The following is an 18993-nucleotide window of genomic DNA, read 5'->3' on the forward strand; positions in this document are numbered from 1 at the left end:
TGAAGGTAAGTGCAAGCTCCGCAACAGTTTTTTTTTTTAAATGCGGCGTTTTTTCCGAATCCGGCCACGCCCCCCAATTTCCGTCACGTGCATGCCAGCGCCGATGCGCCACAATCCGATCGCGTGCGCCAAATTCCCGGGGCAATTCAGGGGAAATCGGCGGGTAACACGTCGGGAAAACGCGAATGGGGCCCTTAGTAAATGACCCCCTATGTGACCATTCTTGACAGGCTCAGCCAGAGCTCTGACTTTAACCCAATTGAGCATCTCTGAGGAGACTTGAAAACTGCCACCCACTAATGTTCATTATCCAACCGGAGGGTGCTGGAGAGTGATATATCAGTTTTTCTTGTTTAATAAATTAGCAAATATATCTTGATTTTTGTTTTCATGTCAAGATGGGCTTCAGAGTGTACATTAATGAGCAAACAAGAACTTTTTTTCTCTTTCCAATTGGCTGCAATGAAACAAAGTGTAAAAATTTTAAAGGGGTCTAAAAAGGATACCATACATTTGTTCAGTATCCTCACACCCCAAAATTTTCAAATCTAACAAACATATCTTATGTAAGTATAATATTGCAGCATTTCCGGTGGGGACAGGTATAATTAGCTTGTGTAGGTGTGTGCCTGGCATGTCTGATGAAGGGGAATGTGGCTCACACTACCCTGTGAAGCATTCATACAAGTGTGTTTCTCTGCCCGATGTCAAGATATGTGAGTTGTATCTTTCCATGAATCCTGCTTTACGCTAAAAGCTATTGGCAATTAACTAAAGAAGTCTACTAAATGAGCTTTCTGAAATATTTATACATTGACTATGGTCTACAGAATCTGCAAGCTATATTATTGTGTTGGTCGTTATGGAAATGATTACTTGTTTCTATGAATGAAGGAATTATATATGCATACTATGAAGTAAAATGTTCTATAGTCATTTTTGGACACTGTTCAGTCATGCATTATTTATGAGAAAGCTGGAGATCTTCTTCTGTCCTAGAACTTTTTGGGCTCTTTATATTACCTCTATGTGCTAAAATTTTTTCTTTGTTACTACCAGCTGACATAAAATCAAAAGGTACCCCTTTAAAGAGAGACAGGGAAACAGGGGAAAGAAGGAAGCACTATGAAAGACCAAATGGAGTCTGGATGATAGTAATAAAAATTATACTTTATTGATGACTACATAAGACATAATAATAAAAGCAGGATGAACATCCTCAGACGAAGCTGAGGGGGAATGACAGTGCAAAGCGGCGACAACAAATGAGAAAGTCGTCACCCCAGGCAGACATAGGAGGAGTTACGCAAAGATAGAACATGCACATATGATGGGTAAGGACAGATGATACATATAATAAGGACAACAGGTGTAAGGTAGCACACAGTTGCTTACATGCATAAATGTAGGGAATGCACACAACCAGGTAGAGATAATGCCTTACCAATTAACACAAGGTGAAATGAAGTGGACCTCCACTGTCCGGGATGGCGATATCCCCGACGCGCGTTTCGGCTCGTAACAGAGCCTTCGTCTTCAAAGAAGAGGACCAGAGGGGAGAGGTTGGACAGGTGATTACAGAGTTTGTTTGTTTTATAGACTCAAGAATAAGCCAGGTTAATTTTTTTCAGAACATTTTTTATGCTCAAAAACTCGGCTTATACACGTGTATATTTGCTACTTTTTTAATAATTCCATGAGACTGCATGTGAACGATATGAACACTGATGTGTTTTTTCCCGAAAGTCTCCTATGTTATTCTGCCATCAGCTCAATGGTTCTTGTAAATTGCTCATCCTCCTACAGATCATTTTTCAAACCTAGAATAATGCAACTCTTGCCAGTGTCACTTGTCTTTTCTTTCAGATCATTTAACTTGCTTCCTATCACTTCATGCTGTTTTTTCCTAAGGACATCTACTGTATGAACTCATTTAAATTCACAGCCACTTGTTCTCCATCTCTCTGCATAAAAGTAGCCGTTTTACTACTTTCTTTTATACTGTTGTCTTGCTCTCACTTCAATTAGCTACTTATAATTAAAGAGTTAGGCAGCAATAAAGTGTAGATGGTCCTTCCTTCGACTAGGCTATTGATACTTTATCCGGGGTATGCCGACACTCTGCCCCGCACCAGCATCAGCATTTTGGCACTCTATAAACATAAGAAGCCAGAAGACGTAGGAACACATGACCAACTTCTTGTGGCTTTATGTCCATGTCTGTCTTGCATGTATATTGGTAAATAATGTAAAATCCTGCCCCTCACACATCACAGAAAATTTTAAGTGGCCAACTTATTTAATGTCCAATTTTTTAACTTGCCTTTAATCTGATTTCCAATCAAAACATCAAACAATCAAAAAATATGCAGTACACATAATACATAACCCTACCCTGGTGCAAGCCAAATAGAAAATCTAACAAACTACAGCACTCCATGATTTCAAGTGCTATGCTATATTCACCATAAGTCGCTACATTTCGGCTCTTTACACACAGAGCCTTTCTTCAAATACAAAGATACATGTAGAGGAAGTGACATCATTCTAATTACAAAGTTGTTTAGCAAATACAATAATTTTTACATATCTGTGTTTAACATAAAGACAAAACTTGTAATACCAGTAAGTGCATTCATTAGTGCACTTTCTGGAGCGCTGCAGTTTTTAGATTTTACAAAACTTTTATGTATCCAAAGTAATTGAAAGTGAGTGTGGACAAGACCTGTATAGATGGAGGGCGGTCTATATAAATAATAATCATTTGTGCTGGTGGATTCAGAATGTCAGTTCATCAGTCCTACCTTCGGACAGTAAATCCAGCAGAGAAACAGAAGTGACCTGACCTGAGGCTCTTAGATATCTAGAGTCTGGGACTTACCCGACTGAGCCTTCAACTGTTAATCTGAATTCAGCATATCAGTTCATCAGTTGTAGTTTTGTTCCACTATGACTTGCACATTACAGAACTAGTTTGTGGGAACAGACCCGCTTGTGGGGAATGTAGAAGGGTTTGGTATGTTGGGTGTTCAATGAAGAAAATACATTGGGGGATATTCATAATGGCTTCGCTGCCAGTTTTCTGGTGGAAAAACTAGATGAATCTCCCTGTCTGCAGCAGTTTTCTGGCTTCTCTGACCTGCTTTCCACTATGGGTGTGTCAGGGCAGAGAGAGGACAGGGAGTGGAGCGAGCGGAGGGGTGGCCAGGGCATGAACACCATGCCCACCGCATTTACTGTCTCTGCCAGAAAACCAGCTACTGGTTGGAAATGGCAGAGATAGCACCAGCATTCTTAATTAAATCCCCCCATTGTTTTTTCTTACTTCTTGCTCTTTCAATAAAATCCACTGATCAATAATGTTATGATCATTTCGTTGCTCCAAGGCAGCACCACTCTGAACACCCAGCTTTCCCAGACTTTCTACAATGTATTGACCCATACCAGATCAGGACTCTGGGTTGACAGGGTTGACATGCACTAATTTTAAAATGGGTCAGAAAGTCCAATGCAGACTATGGTGGAGATTAAATTCCATGTTCTTAAATTCCATGTTCCATGTTCATATCCATGTTCTTATCTTGGAAAAATGCATTTCTTCAAGTATGGTTGACATTTCACCTCTCAGATGCTGTAGCATCTTTGTAGATGGAAATATATTTATGTTTATACATATATGTATACATTTTAGAAGAAAATGGTGAAGTCAAGGGAAATCTATAAAAAGTTTGCTCATAGAATAAAAGTAATGATATCTTTACAGCACGCGGAATGCCGTGAAAAACAAGACCCCTGGAATTTTTTTTATCACATATAGATTTTTATTTACAGTTTCAAAATATGATTTGGAATATTACATTTTGTTATCAAAATGCATCTTTTTCTTTCAAACACTGGTGCTTCTTAAGCTAATTTTGATGTAAAATATCATTGAGTTAAATCAAAAACTGGAAAGTTAATGCTGTATGAATTACTTCTAAATGAACATAAATGTTTATATTTTCTTTAAGATGTTCCATGAGGATGCTAGTGGTGGTTGGCAACTAGTTGCTGTTGATGTGAATAAACCACAAGGAAGAGCTCCAGCATGTCTACAGGTAAGCTGTACTTGAGCCTTAATGAATGGGAAAATACATTTTATGTATGACGTGATGGCCAGTAGACTGCTGTACAGAAAGCGCTAACATGAATCTATTAAAAGTCATAATATGTCCCTCCTGCACCTAAAGGATTAAAGTTCAGTTGTGTGACTGGTTGCCTAAAGAGAGGAAAGTTGTTGAGTTGCTATTTAACCCCTTCGCGCTCCGCGGCGGATATATCCGCCACGGAGCGCAGTGACTTAGCGCTCAGTGGCGGATATATCCGCCACGGCTCCTATGCCGGCTCGGCTCTGGATCAGAGCCGAACCGGCATCGGGAAACACGGGGTGCCGGCTGTAACTAATAGCCGGCACCCCAGTGTAACACCTGCGATCGGAGTTGTCTCCGATCGCGGGTGCTTAACCCGTTAGATGCCGCGGTCAGCGCGACCGCGGCATCTAACAAGTATCTAGGGGGTCTTTCCCCCACGATCGGCCCCCCCGAACCGTTTTCGGGGGGCGCCGATCGTTGCTATAGTAACTCTGGGGTCCGATCTGGACCCCAGAGTTACTAGCAAGAATTGCCAGTAAGATGGCGTCTGTGACGTCATCTTACTGGCAAAGTGCCAGCCTATGCAAGTGTATAGGCTGACACTGATAATACTCTGCAATACATGAGTATTGCAGAATATTATCATGAAGAAGCAATCAGAAGATTGCTTCTTCATGTCCCATGGTATAAAAGTGAAAAAGTAAAAAAAAAAGTTATTCAATAAAAAAATAAAGTCATAAATCACTAAAAATGCCCCAAACCCCCAAAACATATAAAGAGACATATAACTCAAAAAAAAAGTCTAAATCATAACACAAACCCCACATATATAGTATCACCGCGTCCGTAACAACCCGTAGAATAAAAGTAAATCATTATTGAACCCCCACGATAAACGCCGTAAAAAAAAACTGTTATAAACCCTCCAAAAATTATGATTTTTACCTTTTCAATCCCACAAAAAATGATATAAAATGCGACCAAAAAACCATATGTACTCAGACATGATACTGGTGCAAAGTACAACATGTCCCGCAAAAAACAAGCCATCAACCAGCTCCGTAGCCAAAAACGTAACAAAGTTATGCCACTTGGAAGATGGCAATACAAAAATTATAGATTTTTCCCCACATTAGGGTTTTGTTTGACAAATTTAGTAAAACGTAAGAAAATATATTCATGTCTGGTATCCCCGTAATCGTATCAACCCATAGAATAAAGATAACATGATTATTAGTCTATACGGTGAACACCAAAAAAAAAAAAGTCAAAAATCCAGTACAGAATTGATGCTTTTCTACTCCTGCCCTCAAAAAAAGTTCCTAAATTTTCAACAATAGGTGATACCAACCCCAAAATGGTAACAATGGAAAAAGCATCTCATCCCGCAAAAAAAATGCCGTCACATGGCCCCAATAACGAAAAAGCGAAAATTTTATAGCCTTCAAAAGGGGCCAATGAGGAAACTAAATTCCTGGCAGCTGCAGCGCCCTCCTTCCCTTCTGCGCCTCGCTGTGCCCCCATAAAACAAGTAACGGCCACATGTGGGGGGTCTTTGTACTCAGGAGAAATTGCAGAACAAATTGTATGGTGGGTTTTCTCTTTTTATATTTTGGAAATGTGTAAATTTTGGTGCTAAATGAACGTATAAGGGAACAATATGACCATTCTAAATTTCACCTCCATTTTGATTCAATTACTATGAAGATCTCAAGGGGTTAACAATCTTCGTAAAAGCTGTTTCTGATAGCTTGAGGGGTGCAGATTTGAAAATGGGTTGGTTATATAGGGGGTTTTGATGCTAAATATGTAAAATTTCATTCAAAACTGTATTTATCCCCAAAATAGTCAATTCTGAAAATCCGGAAAAGCGATATTCTATTTGCAAGCCGCGTGACGTCAAAATAAATTATCCAGATATTTCAGAAATTATGAAAATGTAAAGTAGACAAATGGGAAATGTTATTCAGCAACTTATTTAGCTGGTAAATCTATCTGCCTGGAAACGCAATGATTTAGAATTTCGAAAATGGCAAATTTTTCAAAAAATTCATCACATTTTCTTTTTTTTGTAAATAAACGCAAAACTTATCTGCCAAAATTTACCACTAAAATGAAGTACAACATGTGGGGAAAAAACAATCTCAGAATCGTTTTGATAAGTAACAGTGTTCAAAAGTTATAACCGTATAAAGAGACGCAAGTCAGAATCCAAAAAATCGGGCTGAGCCTTAAGCTGTAAAATGGCTGCGTCCTTAAGGGGTTAAAGGAATTATTTTTCCCATACATTTATAAAGAAATGAAGCATCAATGTACCGGTAATTGAAACCAACATTTACAATGGGCTTTCCCTCACTGTGACAACTGACCAAAAGATATCCCAGCAGCAAGTGTTTGGTCAATTACCTTGACCATGGAGTTCCTGCTAATAAAAAAGTCATCAACATCGTACAAAGCATTTTGCTTAAAATGTCAATACCAAAATGGAAACTACTCATTCATAAACAGATGGGCTCCAATGATTAATAGCAAATTTTGATTATACAGCACACACAGTAAAATATTCCAAACTTACTCCCATCTTAGGCAATACACAAAGTAATTCAGAAAAGAAAAGCTTTAACTAATAAGGCAGGGGCTGACATGCAGTACATAGAATACAAATAAACTCAGAGCATATCAATATTCACATGATTGCTCAGCTATAATGCAGCTAGATAAAGATGAGTTTTCTTTTTAAGTACAAATTCTTTTGATTTACAGGGCTCTCCACATGTGGTGTGAAGAGAAAAAGTAACAAAGTTGATTTCCTATTAGATGTAATTAATATCTCAATATGTGTTTGTCTTTGAAATGGCTTTTAATCTGGTCCCTGTGCTGTTCTGTTCTCCACGTGCGCCTGCGGACCCGTTAAGAAAATGAAAGGATGAATTAATAGAAAGGCTGTTATTTAGTAGTATTAGGTCTATTGCCAGGAAGCTGGGTAATGCTCGATAAATTTCTGAATTCTCAGAAAATTATTTTTGCCACTAACAGTGCCACCTGCAGTATTAAATACTTCTAAATAGCTGTGCCCGGATATACTGGTAAACAGAGAATGTGAGACATGAGGAAGGCACAGCCAGACCTTTCCTGACTGCCCATTTTTAGAAAAAGTTGCCATTATAAATAATGAACACGACTCATGCTTGTTTGAGGTGCAGTTAGGTTTAGGAACAATATTTAATGCATTACACTTCCTTACAACTTTTAGCATTCATTGTTTACATAGTAACCTGGTTTTCTAGCATGAATGAGTGAACAGAGAAAGGATTAGTATGAAATATCCATAGCACAAGCTGGGCTTTATTGTAAAAAACACATATTTTCTGATTGAAATGTCTGCTGTATGAAAAAATAAGGATAATTATGGTCATAAATGTATAAATGTGGAATTAAAGTGCAGTTTTATTTGAGGAATCTTAAAGGAAATCTACCATTTGTTTTTATGCATTGTGAACCAAACATACCTTGAGAATGCTGTAGCGACACTTGCAGACAGTACTAATCAACCTGAGCTGGGTGACTCATACACAGCAGCTGGGGGATCGGGCAGCGTTTGATTACTTCTGCCTATATGGGACAACACAGTGATTGCATATTCTTGGCTGGGCAGGACAAGGCTGGAGCAGTAGAGGGAGAGGAGAGCACCGGGACAGCCATGGGAGCGTCCGAACCTCATTATCATAATTTTATAATTGATTTTTCAGCAAACCACTTAGTTCAGGGATTAAACAAGATATGTTTCTATATCCGTTAGCTACAGCATTCTCAAGGTATGTTTGGTTCATAATGCATAAAAGCAAATGGTAGATTTCCTTTAACTACAATTATGCTTACCCATGGATGCTATGCTTTCCTTTATGCTTTTGATGTGCTGTTGTCCTTTGGTTTGTTAAAAAGTCCCAACACCAGCAATTTGCTAGCTTCAAGATTCGCTACACTCAAGATTGTATTTGCATCAAATGCATAATTTTGTGTCAAAGCATCTTGTCAAAATGCAAAATCTGCCAAAATAAGAGCCTTTGGTGAACATTTGTAAAGTTCATATTTGCTACATTGGCCTCTATCAGCATGCTCACCTCCAAAATCACTTTACTGATACGATAAAATCTTTAGATGTTGCAGCAGTTTTCTACTGTTCCCGCTCTAGCCACGGGAGCAGCACAGGGTCTCCGCGAGTCAGAGACATTCGGGGGCCCCAGATAGAAGGGAGATGCAGTTTGCTGCTTCTCCCTTTTTGTCTCCTCACTGTATCGTGCTGAAGAAGCAAGATGCATAGAGGAGCAGAGCCGGCGGAAGTGCATGAAGTCACTGAAGTCACATGACCGCCAGGTTCAAAGTGGTTAATCAGAGCTGCTGGGACTAATCAGACCCAGTAAAGCTCTGATTAACATCAGTCTCCACAGATGGTCATTTCTCCCTGTTATAGATTTCTCCTGCTCTTATAGATGCCCCAGTTAAATAGGAAAACTTGTAAAAGAAAAAAAACGAAAAAAAAACCTGTTATTAGAGCCTTTTCAGGCCGCGTCACTAGGGGGTTAATCAACACCACAATGCCAGGTCCATATTTTTTGTTGATGCTGCCCTAGGCACTATTAGTGCTCATGCCCCCTACTGGTGCCATCAAGCTAACGCCTCTGACCATAACCTGCTGCACCAGAGCCTGGAAATGGTATTTTTTTGCCATAGGAAGAAAAGACACTTTGGCGACCCCCACCTCCATAAATATTTGCTCCATAATGATGTCACCTTTCACAGCCACAACTATGTTGTGTGTAATGAAGCGCATATATATTATTATCAGGCAGAGCAAATATATTACATTACTATCAGACAGAGCATATATTATACCGCTAGCAGACAGAGCGTGTAGATTACATCACTATCAGGCAGAGTAGACATATTACATTGCTATCAGGCAGAGCATATATATGACATCACTATCAGGCAGAGCGCACATATTGCATGACTATCATACAGAGCGCGCGTATTGCATGGCTATCAGGCAGAGTGCACAACATAGTACATCACTATCAGACAGAGAGGCACATAGTACATCGCTATCAGACAGAGCGTATATATTACATCACTATCAGACAGAAAGTATATATTACATTGCTATTAGGCAGAGCGTATATGTTATGTTGCTATCAGGCAGAGTCTACACTCACCGGCCACTTTATTAGGTACACCTGTCCAACTGCTCGTTAACACTTAATTTCTAATCAGCCAATCACATGGCGGCAACATGGTCAAGACAATCTCCTGCAGTTCAAACCGAGCATCAGTGTGGGGAAGAAAGGTGATTTGAGTGCCTTTGAACGTGGCATGGTTGTTGGTGCCAGAAGGACTGGTCTGAGTATTTCAGAAACTGCTGATCTACTGGGATTTTCACGCACAACCATCTCTAGGGTTTACAGAAAATGGTCTGAAAAAGAAAAACATCCAGTGAGCGGCAGTTCTGTGGGCGCAAATGCCTTGTTGATTCCAGAGGTCAGAGGAGAATGGGCAGACTGGTTCGAGCTGATAGAAAGGCAACAGTGACTCAAATCGCCACTCGTTACAACCAAGGTAGGCAGAAGAGCATCTCTGAACGCACAGTACGTCGAACTTTGAGGCAGATGGGCTACAGCAGCAGAAGACCACACCGGGTGCCACTCCTTTCAGCTAAGAACAGAAAACTGAGGCTACAATTTGCACAAGCTCATCAAAATTGGACAGTAGAAGATTGGAAAAACGTTGCCTGGTCTGATGAGTCTCGATTTCTGCTGCGACATTCGGATGGTAGGATCAGAATTTGGCGTCAACAACATGAAAGCATGGATCCATCCTGCCTTGTATCAATAGTTCAGGCTGCTGGTGGTGGTGTCATGGTGTGGGGAATATTTTCTTGGCACTCTTTGGGCCCCTTGGTACCAATTGAGCATCGTTGCAACGCCACAGCCTACCCGAGTATTGTTGCTGACCATGTCCATCCCTTTATGACCACAATGTACCCAACATCTGATGGCTACTTTCAGCAGGATAATGCGCCATGTCATAAAGCTGGAATCATCTCAGACTGGTTTCTTGAACATGACAATGAGTTCACTGTACTCAAATGGCCTCCACAGTCACCAGATCTCAATCCAATAGAGCATCTTTGGGATGTGGTGGAACGGGAGATTCGCATCATGGATGTGCAGCTGACAAATCTGCGGCAACTGTGTGATGCCATCATGTCAATATGGACCAAAATCTCCGAGGAATGCTTCCAGCACCTTGTTGAATCTATGCCACAAAGAATTGAGGCAGTTCTGAAGGCAAAAGGGGGTCCAACCCGCTACTAGCATGGTGTACCTAATAAAGTGGCCGGTGAGTGTATATATTGCATCGCTATCAGGCAGAGCATACATATTACATCACGATCAGGCAGAGCCCATATATTATATCGCTATCAGACAGAGAACATATATTACATCACTATCAGGTAGAACATACATATTACATCACTATCAGGCACAGCGTATATATTACAGAGCTATCAGGCAGAGCGTACATATTACATCACAATCAGGCAGAGCATACATATTACATCACAATCAGGCATAGCCCATATATTATATCGCTATGAGACAGGGAACATATATTACATCACTATCAGGCACAGCATATATATTACAGAGCTATCAGGCAGAGCATACATATTACAGAGCTATCAGGAGCCGGGTTATGAGAATTACATTAATATAAAGTACTTAAGTTATTCAGAATGCTGACAAAGGCATTTTTAAAATCGGCATTTCATAGGCTCTAGGCTCACAATCTTTTTGATCGATTTCCCCAAGTGACGTCAATCGGGAGTGGTGGGGGCATCAATTGGTTGCTATGACAGTCTATGCTAGACTCCCAGGGCTGTCATTCAGCTGGAGACAGATGCTTAGACATCACTAGGGAAGCTGCCATATACTGGAATACTGCAGTTTTGCAATACAGGCAGTCCCCGGGTTACGTACAAGATAGGGTCCGGAGGTTTGTTCTTAAGTTGAATTTGTATGTAAGTCGAAACTGTATATTTTATAATTGTAGATCCAGACAAAAAAATTTTTGGCCCCAGTGACAATTGGAGTTTAAACATTTTTTGCTGTAATAGGACCAATGATTATTAATAAAGCTTCATTACAGACACCTTACAGCTGATAATTGCAGCCTGGGACTATAGTAATGTATCCAGAGAGCTTCACCAGAGGTCAGATGGGTCTGTCTCTAACTATGGGCTGTCTGTAAGTCGGGTGTCCTTAAGTATGGGACCACCTGTATATGGTAGAAGGGGACAGACCCCCAGGGCTTAAAGTATCCAGGTCTAAAACATAGTTAAAAATTCAAAAAGTTCTAAAAAATGTTAAAAAGTTTAAATCCCCCCCCTTTCCCTAGAAATTTAAAAAATCATAAACAGGTTAGGTAACCCATGTCCCAAAAGTCCCAATCTATCAAAATATAAAAACGTTTATTCCTGGCAGAAAGCCACGGAATGTAAAATAGTGTTCAAATGGCCCAACCACCAATTTTCTCCATTTCACAACTTCAATGAAAACTTTATGTATTTTTCAAAACTTTATACCATATAATTCTGTTTGCTGTAGTATAAAGAAAAGGTGGTGAAATGAGGAAAGGATTTTATTTTTTAAAATCTATTAAAACACATTAAAAGCTATATAAATTTGGTATTCCCATTATAAAACTAACTCAAGGAATAAAGACAAGGGGGATAGTTTCTGTCCCCACTTCTGCGCACTCGATGCAGCCGGTGAATTCCCACATGTGAAAAGTAGCCAATTGCGTTTATTTCTGTGCCAGGCAAGGCCTGGCATAGAGATAAGCGCTGGGCGAGACCCCGCCGTATACATCAAGAGGCTGAAGCCTCCACCGGCGTTGGTTAATACCCCCCAAGGTGTCAAGAAAAATGAAAGGCCTTAATACAATACACACAAGAAAATGCAGCAAATGCATGTTTTTGTTTTTTTTTCATGCTTCCCTATATGCAACATGGAATATTAAATATGTCCAGTGGAAAGTACATTTTGTTACAAAAAAGGCAAGCCCTTCTACAGCTCTGTACATGGAAAAATGAAAAACTTATGGATTTTTGTGGAGAGCAAAAAAAGGAAACACAAAAATGAAAAAGGGCCAAGTTGTTAAGGGGTTAAATGCATCAGATATAGCAAAGGCTGAGTCAATATGATTAATCTAATATAGTTATGCACCTTCTTTGCTAGTTTAACCAACATGGAAGAACTTTTAGGCTTTGTTCATTTATTTAATTAGGCCATACCCCTATTGCCAATTGAGTCTTTGCTGCCATCTGCAGGAGGGGAATATGGTTTCCTGATTCAGTTAGTCTATGATATTTGATAATGATCATATGCAGTGAGGTGAGGGATCTTTAGTAGTGGTAAACTAAATCATTTTGAAAATGGAGGCTTGGATCCAAAAATCACAGTTATAAATGAAGCCCCAATGTGCAAGTTTAATTGTGTTTGGAACTGTGAATATAAGATCATTAATATTAATTAAGAAGCAAAACAACACATGCTGGTTTCAGCAAGCACAACTGCTGGAAGGAGAACAAGCACAACTGCTGGTTTCATTATAAAGTTAAATAACACTATGAGTAACACACAATGGTCAATGTTACATGAAATGAAATCCTCTGTGAGTTCTATGGGTTTTATGTATCAGGATATAATTAAAGAAAAAACATCATGTTCATGGCGTGACTAGCTTTGAAGCCAGTGGTCTTGGATAGATAGTTACACTAACCAGCTTGTAACTAAGGCTAAGAATGCACAAGTAAGCCTAGAACATAACCCCCTCCTTGTTATATTCATCAAACATGGATTGTCTTTAAACCATATCAATATTTGTTTAGCAAAAGTTAAAGAAGAAGTACAAATATTGTTATTCTCTATTTTCAGGACAGGGGATAACATAAATATAAAATAAACTCCTACCATTTAGAAGAACAGGTGTCCCGTTAGGAACAGTCTAAGCATTAGTCCTACCACTCCATGCAACGCTTGGTTATCTTCGATACTCCTATTCACTAACTATTCCCATTCTACTACTATGGGTCTATGGAATTGGTTATTCACAGTCTATGGGAATACTTGTTCAGTCTTTTTTAAAGTGTACTAATATGAAAAGTAACATACTTCTACATAAGGACAGTGAACAGTGTTGCACCACTGAGGTTCTGGTCATCCGATTCTTAGGCCTTTTATGGGCCAAATTTTTTATTATGTGCTAATAAATTAAACAAGAGAGGTTGTCCTTTGCTTTTTTATGTCTGCATGAATCCTAAATGTTCTGAAGACTGCATTGTCAACACCATTATTCCTTAGCCATTCCCTGTTTGCTTGTACAATCATGTAGAGCCTTAGGCCGAATGTACACAATAGCCCATATAAATGGATCTGTATGTTGGCCCAATTCCACGGACTGCACACCTTGTACAAAAGGGGAGTACCTGCATTATACCAAGGACGCAAGGACTTACCATCTTCTTGTAGTACTTCTGTGCCATAACAGCACTGTAACAGTTAATATAGTACAAGCACTGCATTCCGGCTAGCAAACAAGAAGTACTTTCGTAATATTTTGGGATAATGCAAGGCATCCCCTTCTGTACAAGGTGTGCAGAGTCTGTGACATTGGACGTTTTTCACAGGCTGCACACAGTCGCACTTCCTGCTCAGCATTGAACTGTCTATAGTATAGGTACATACACATATAAAACTCCTGGACTGTCTTTGCTGTCTTCAGCATATTGAATTTGTATGTAAGTCAGAACTGTATATTTTATATAATATTTTATAACTTCAGACAAAATTTTTTTTGGTCTTTGTGACAATTGGATTTTAAAAATATTGGATTGTCTTAAGGACCAGGATTGACAATAAAACTTAATTGCTGACACCTTTAATAACTTTAATAGCTGGTTATTGTAGCCTAGGGCTAAAGTACAGTAAATTACCAATTACCAGAGGTCCGTTTGTAACTAGGGGTCATCTGTAAGTCAGGTGTTCTTAAAGGAAACCTACCACTTGAAGTGGCAGGTTTCAGAAGAAGATACCGAGCACCAGCTCAGGGTGAGCTGGTGCCGGAGCTGATTTTTGTTAGTGTTTTAAACCGCTGTATTGCGGTTTAAAACACTTTTTAAACTGTATAGCCGGCGCAGGGAGGTACGTGCTCGGCGCTTACCATGCGCGCGGCTCTCCTTCACTTCCTATGTAGCCGCGCGCATTGTAAGCGCCGAGCGCGTACCTCCCTGCGCCGGCTATACAGTTTAAAAAGTGTTTTAAACCGCGATACCGCGGTTTAAAACACTAACAAAAATAAGCACCGGCACCAGCTCACCCTGAGCTGGTGCTCGGTGTTTTCTTCTGAAACCTGCCACTTCAAGTGGTAGGTTTCCTTTAAGTAGGGGACCACCTGTATTCTATTTTAGGTTCATTAGCATATTACAATAAAAAATACTATATCCTTTCTGTCATGCCAGCGTTTAATACAGATGCTGATAGATCCTCTAGATCTTCTAGGACAGTGATGGCGAACCTTTTAGAGATCGAGTGCCCAAAATGAGACCCAAAACACACTATCTTTTCCCAACACAGTACCAACACAGCAATTTAGGCAGTAACAAACTTATTGCTACCAGAATCTTTGAGCTCCAATCTGACCCGGTCCACACCTTCACACTCTTCAGATAAGACCAAGCAGCACAGTATGGGTCACTTTAAAATATCAGGGCACTACTTGGACTGCCTGAGACTGCAGGAAGGTGGCATGTCTGGCAAACTCTCTGCCTGGGAGACATCCCGCGTGCCCACAGAGAGGTCTCTGAGTGCCATCTCTGGCACCATTGCCATAGGTTCGCCACCACTGTTCTAGGAGGTTATGTATTTAGTTTGTCTATTTCATTTTCAAGAAAACATTATTTCCATTTGATATTAGTAATCAGTTTTTTTTTTATCAGATATTAAGGTTACATGTTATTCTGGATATGCACAAAGCTCACCAGTAATACCATGTGCACATGACTATGAACATTCTTCAATAGTCTTTTAGCTAGTTCCTTTTACTTATTTAGCCTATTACTATTAGTACTATTTAGCCTATTACTATAAGTAACTTCGGCTATTAGCTGCTCTGTCTGAAGTTCAGGATAAAAACACAATTATATTATAAATTGTGGCCAGAAGTAGTGTTATTCCTTTTCTACAAAAACAAGTTACATAAGTTACTTGAAACAAAATAGGTATGCTTTAAGTAATTGCAGTTTAATAGCATTTTAGACCTGGTCCTCTGAAATGTAGAAAAGTCTCAATCACGACCAAAGAAATCAATAAGATTTCATTTTCTAAACTTCAGCCAAAGTCAAACTAGGCAACAGCATGACTGATAGACCATTTTGATGCACAAGGACTTAGAGAATCAATACACATATACAAATTCATCTATGGTTCTTTAGCTCACAGCTGACTTGAGTACTCCGTGATCTAGATCGACAGATTCTAAGGTAAGCTACATGAAAACCTACATCAGTTACAGTGTCAAAACTTTGTATGCAATGAATTAAGTACATACAATAGGAATCAACAGCAATGTTATTTTTTTTCAAGCACATTTAAGAACATTTGCCCAAAACACTGCAGCATATTTGTCATTTTACAATTTTTCTTTATTTAAGGAGGACTTTGGCAATAAAGTTTTTCCAATGAACCCTGGAAATAAAATAGAGAGCAAGTAGCATCAAATGATTTTTGTAAGGGTCACTAGGACGTTGTTTTACAAAATTACTAAAGTATATCAACATAAAACCTTTATTTTGATAAAAACCTGATGATCCAAATTAGAGAACAATGACCGTAGCACAAAGAAGGATTATAACTAACTTATCTGAAGGAGACAACAGTTACCAATCAGTAGAAGTGCACAGGCCTTTGCTGTGAATGACTTCAGCACATCTGTGGCCACAGGACATCACTAGTCTCTCATACTGCTCTGGTGGGATTTGGGTCCACTATTATTCCAGTCTCTGTGACTGTTGTGGGTTTCTTGGCGATAGCTTTGTCACCAAGGATTTTATGCTGGGTTTAGATCAGGACTCTGGACTGGCCATTTCAATTTTACAATGTATTCTGTTTCAAGAAACTGCTTTAAAATTTTTGCTGTGTAACATGGGGCATTGTCCTGCATGAAAATTGCTGGCTTACTGAGTAAAGGGCACGAGGAATAAACCATGTGTTGTTGAAGAAGGTTTTGATAAACATTTGCATTGCCATGTAGCTGTATAAGATGTCCAACTCCTGCTGCAGAAAACATTCACCAAACCATGACACTTCCTCCACCACCAGTCTTTCTCCAGTTCGTCAGCGAACGTAGGCCCATATTTACTAAAAACAGTGCAAACTGCACTATGTTCCCTTTGCCTGTGTAGTGTGCAGAGGGCGCCAGAATCATGAATTGTGGCGCTCCCGGTACTGCCCCCAACAGAGTGCACCAACTTTTTTTGGTGTACCTTAAACATGGGGCGCATGACAAACATCTTTTGCACGGTATGTTAAATCTGACATATGGTCCAACTGCACACCGGAACTCCCATTTCAATGACGAAATGACGTGAAGATTAAAGGAGCCATGAACAGGGTCGCTGCAACACATGTGTGGCATGCACAGTTCTTAATACATGTGCAAGCAGTTTGCTCACAAAAGTCAGACAGAAAACTGGCACAAGGGCCTTAGTAAATGTGCCCCATGTTTTCAATCAGATCCAAATGAAATAAAGTTTCACCTCTGTTCACACAACATTGGTTACTGCAGCATGGACTTTCAGACCAAATGATCTTAAACATAATCACTACAATATGTTGAGACAGATTCTTCCCCTGTACAGTGCGGAACTGGCAAGGAACCCCAGCTGCAATGTTAAAACTATTACCCATGGAGATTCCCCATATTATCCTGTCCTCTCTTGCATTTGTCTTTCAAGACCATACTTGGGGGACTTGAATGAGTTTGTGATATTGTTAAGATGCAATATTCTAGAAATCACAGACTTGCTATGGCTGATAGCGTCATTCCTTAGGCCTTCATCTGGACAATCGCCTGCCGGCAGATTTTAGTCACTTCAATTATCTCATTTATATTTTTTTTCTGTGCTTTAGAATGAATACAATTTATTGTATTAAAAGCTTAAATTACAGCTATTTTACTCCCATTTGTATATATTAACATTAAGTAAATTGGGTGTTCTCTAATTTTGGTCTCCAGTGTGTGTTTCAAAACAGCATCAGGATGCCTTTCGTGAAATCTTCCATACATTTCAAAAAGTTTCCAGTGTTTTTTCTTTTTTTTTTAAACAGGGAATAGTTACCATATTGAAAAGTAAGCTTTACTCATTGTCAGAAGAAATATTACACAAATATCCTTCATTTATCACCTTATGGTAGCTGTAGATGTGGGCAATTGAATGAGGATCAGCATCAAAACAATATCCCCATTGGTGATTTGGTGTTTATTCTACCTTAAGCAGTTGACTCTATACAGGCGATCCCCTACTTAAGGACACCCGACTTACAGACAACCCATAGTTACAGACGGACCCCTCTGCCCACTGTGACCTCTGGTGAAGCTCTCTGGATGCTTTAAAATAGTCCCAGATTGCAATAATCAGCTTAAAATTGTCTGCAATGAAGCTTTATTGATAATTCTTGGTCCTATTACAGCAAAAAAATTTGAAACTCCAATTGTCACTGGGGCAAAAAAAAAAAATTGTCGGGAACTACAATGATAAAATATACAGTTTCGACTTACATACAAATTCAACTTAAGAACAAACCTACAGTCCCTATCTTGTATGTAACCCGGGGACTGCCTGTACTATGTTGCCATCTACTTGTGTCTTTGGTTTGTATTTCTGACAACCCTTTTGGTTACGTCCTTGTCTCTGACACAATCCTTTAGTTTGACGTGGCTTGCTGACCTTGACCTTGACTTTCCCTTATTCCTCACATTGTTCAGTAGAATCCAATGAATAGCAAGCAAGGACAGTTCACTTTAAAAGTGTATCTTCCAAAAATCAAAGAGTTTTTTATTTTTTGTTGCAAAAGGTATATAAGAGGTATATAAAACAACGCGTTTCGACATTGAACTAATGCCTTCATCGGGTTAAAAACCAATATATGTATAACAAATAGTATAGTCGATTTCCCTTTATTCCCTGGTATTAAGGGAAATGGATTATACTACGAGTGAGGGTACATTAAGGCGTTTATGCTCAAGTTTTGGTTTGGGGACCATTTTCCCTGTACAGAAAGGCTCATTAGTCTTTACTTACTGTTATTTTAAATGATGTATAGTGAATAATTTACTCTCCTATAGACATTCGCTGCAGTCACTTCTTCGTAACTGTGCTCAAAGGGTATTCCTGTCTATTTTATAATACACCTAGTGATCAATATTCGATTCATATTGGTCTGACAGCACCACAACTATATGTGATATTAATTACTTGTTCTATTGATCAGTATTAATGAGTACAGTAATATTGCTAGAATTGTAAGTATGAATATGCAAAATATTAGGCTTTGTGCAGAAAAGCTCTATATGTTAGCCTGTGTGTAGCAAGGCACTGTGTGTGTCTTACAATTATGGCTCTCAATAACAGCCTCTGACCTCACTGGAGTTGCAGGACTTCAAACTTTACTCACCCTATGCACAATAGCACCCTTGTTCATTCTCTTGACTGGGAAAACACTGTGATGGTAAGATACAAACCCTC

At 39.4% G+C, this 18993-nt stretch overlaps 1 protein-coding gene across 2 annotated transcripts in view; it reads left to right on the forward strand.

Moving 5' to 3' along the window:
• NALCN (sodium leak channel, non-selective) overlaps positions 1-18993 on the forward strand; it is a 306335-nt gene that overhangs the window by 122745 nt on the left and 164597 nt on the right. For both annotated transcript variants that reach the window (XM_072135500.1, XM_072135501.1), the window contains one exon: positions 4011-4097. In XM_072135500.1, coding sequence (XP_071991601.1) covers positions 4011-4097 — 87 coding nt within the window. The remainder of the gene's footprint in view (positions 1-4010; positions 4098-18993) is intronic.

The sequence above is a fragment of the Engystomops pustulosus genome, chromosome 2 (assembly GCF_040894005.1).
Source record: "Engystomops pustulosus chromosome 2, aEngPut4.maternal, whole genome shotgun sequence".
In the NCBI taxonomy this organism is placed as follows: domain Eukaryota; kingdom Metazoa; phylum Chordata; class Amphibia; order Anura; family Leptodactylidae; genus Engystomops; species Engystomops pustulosus.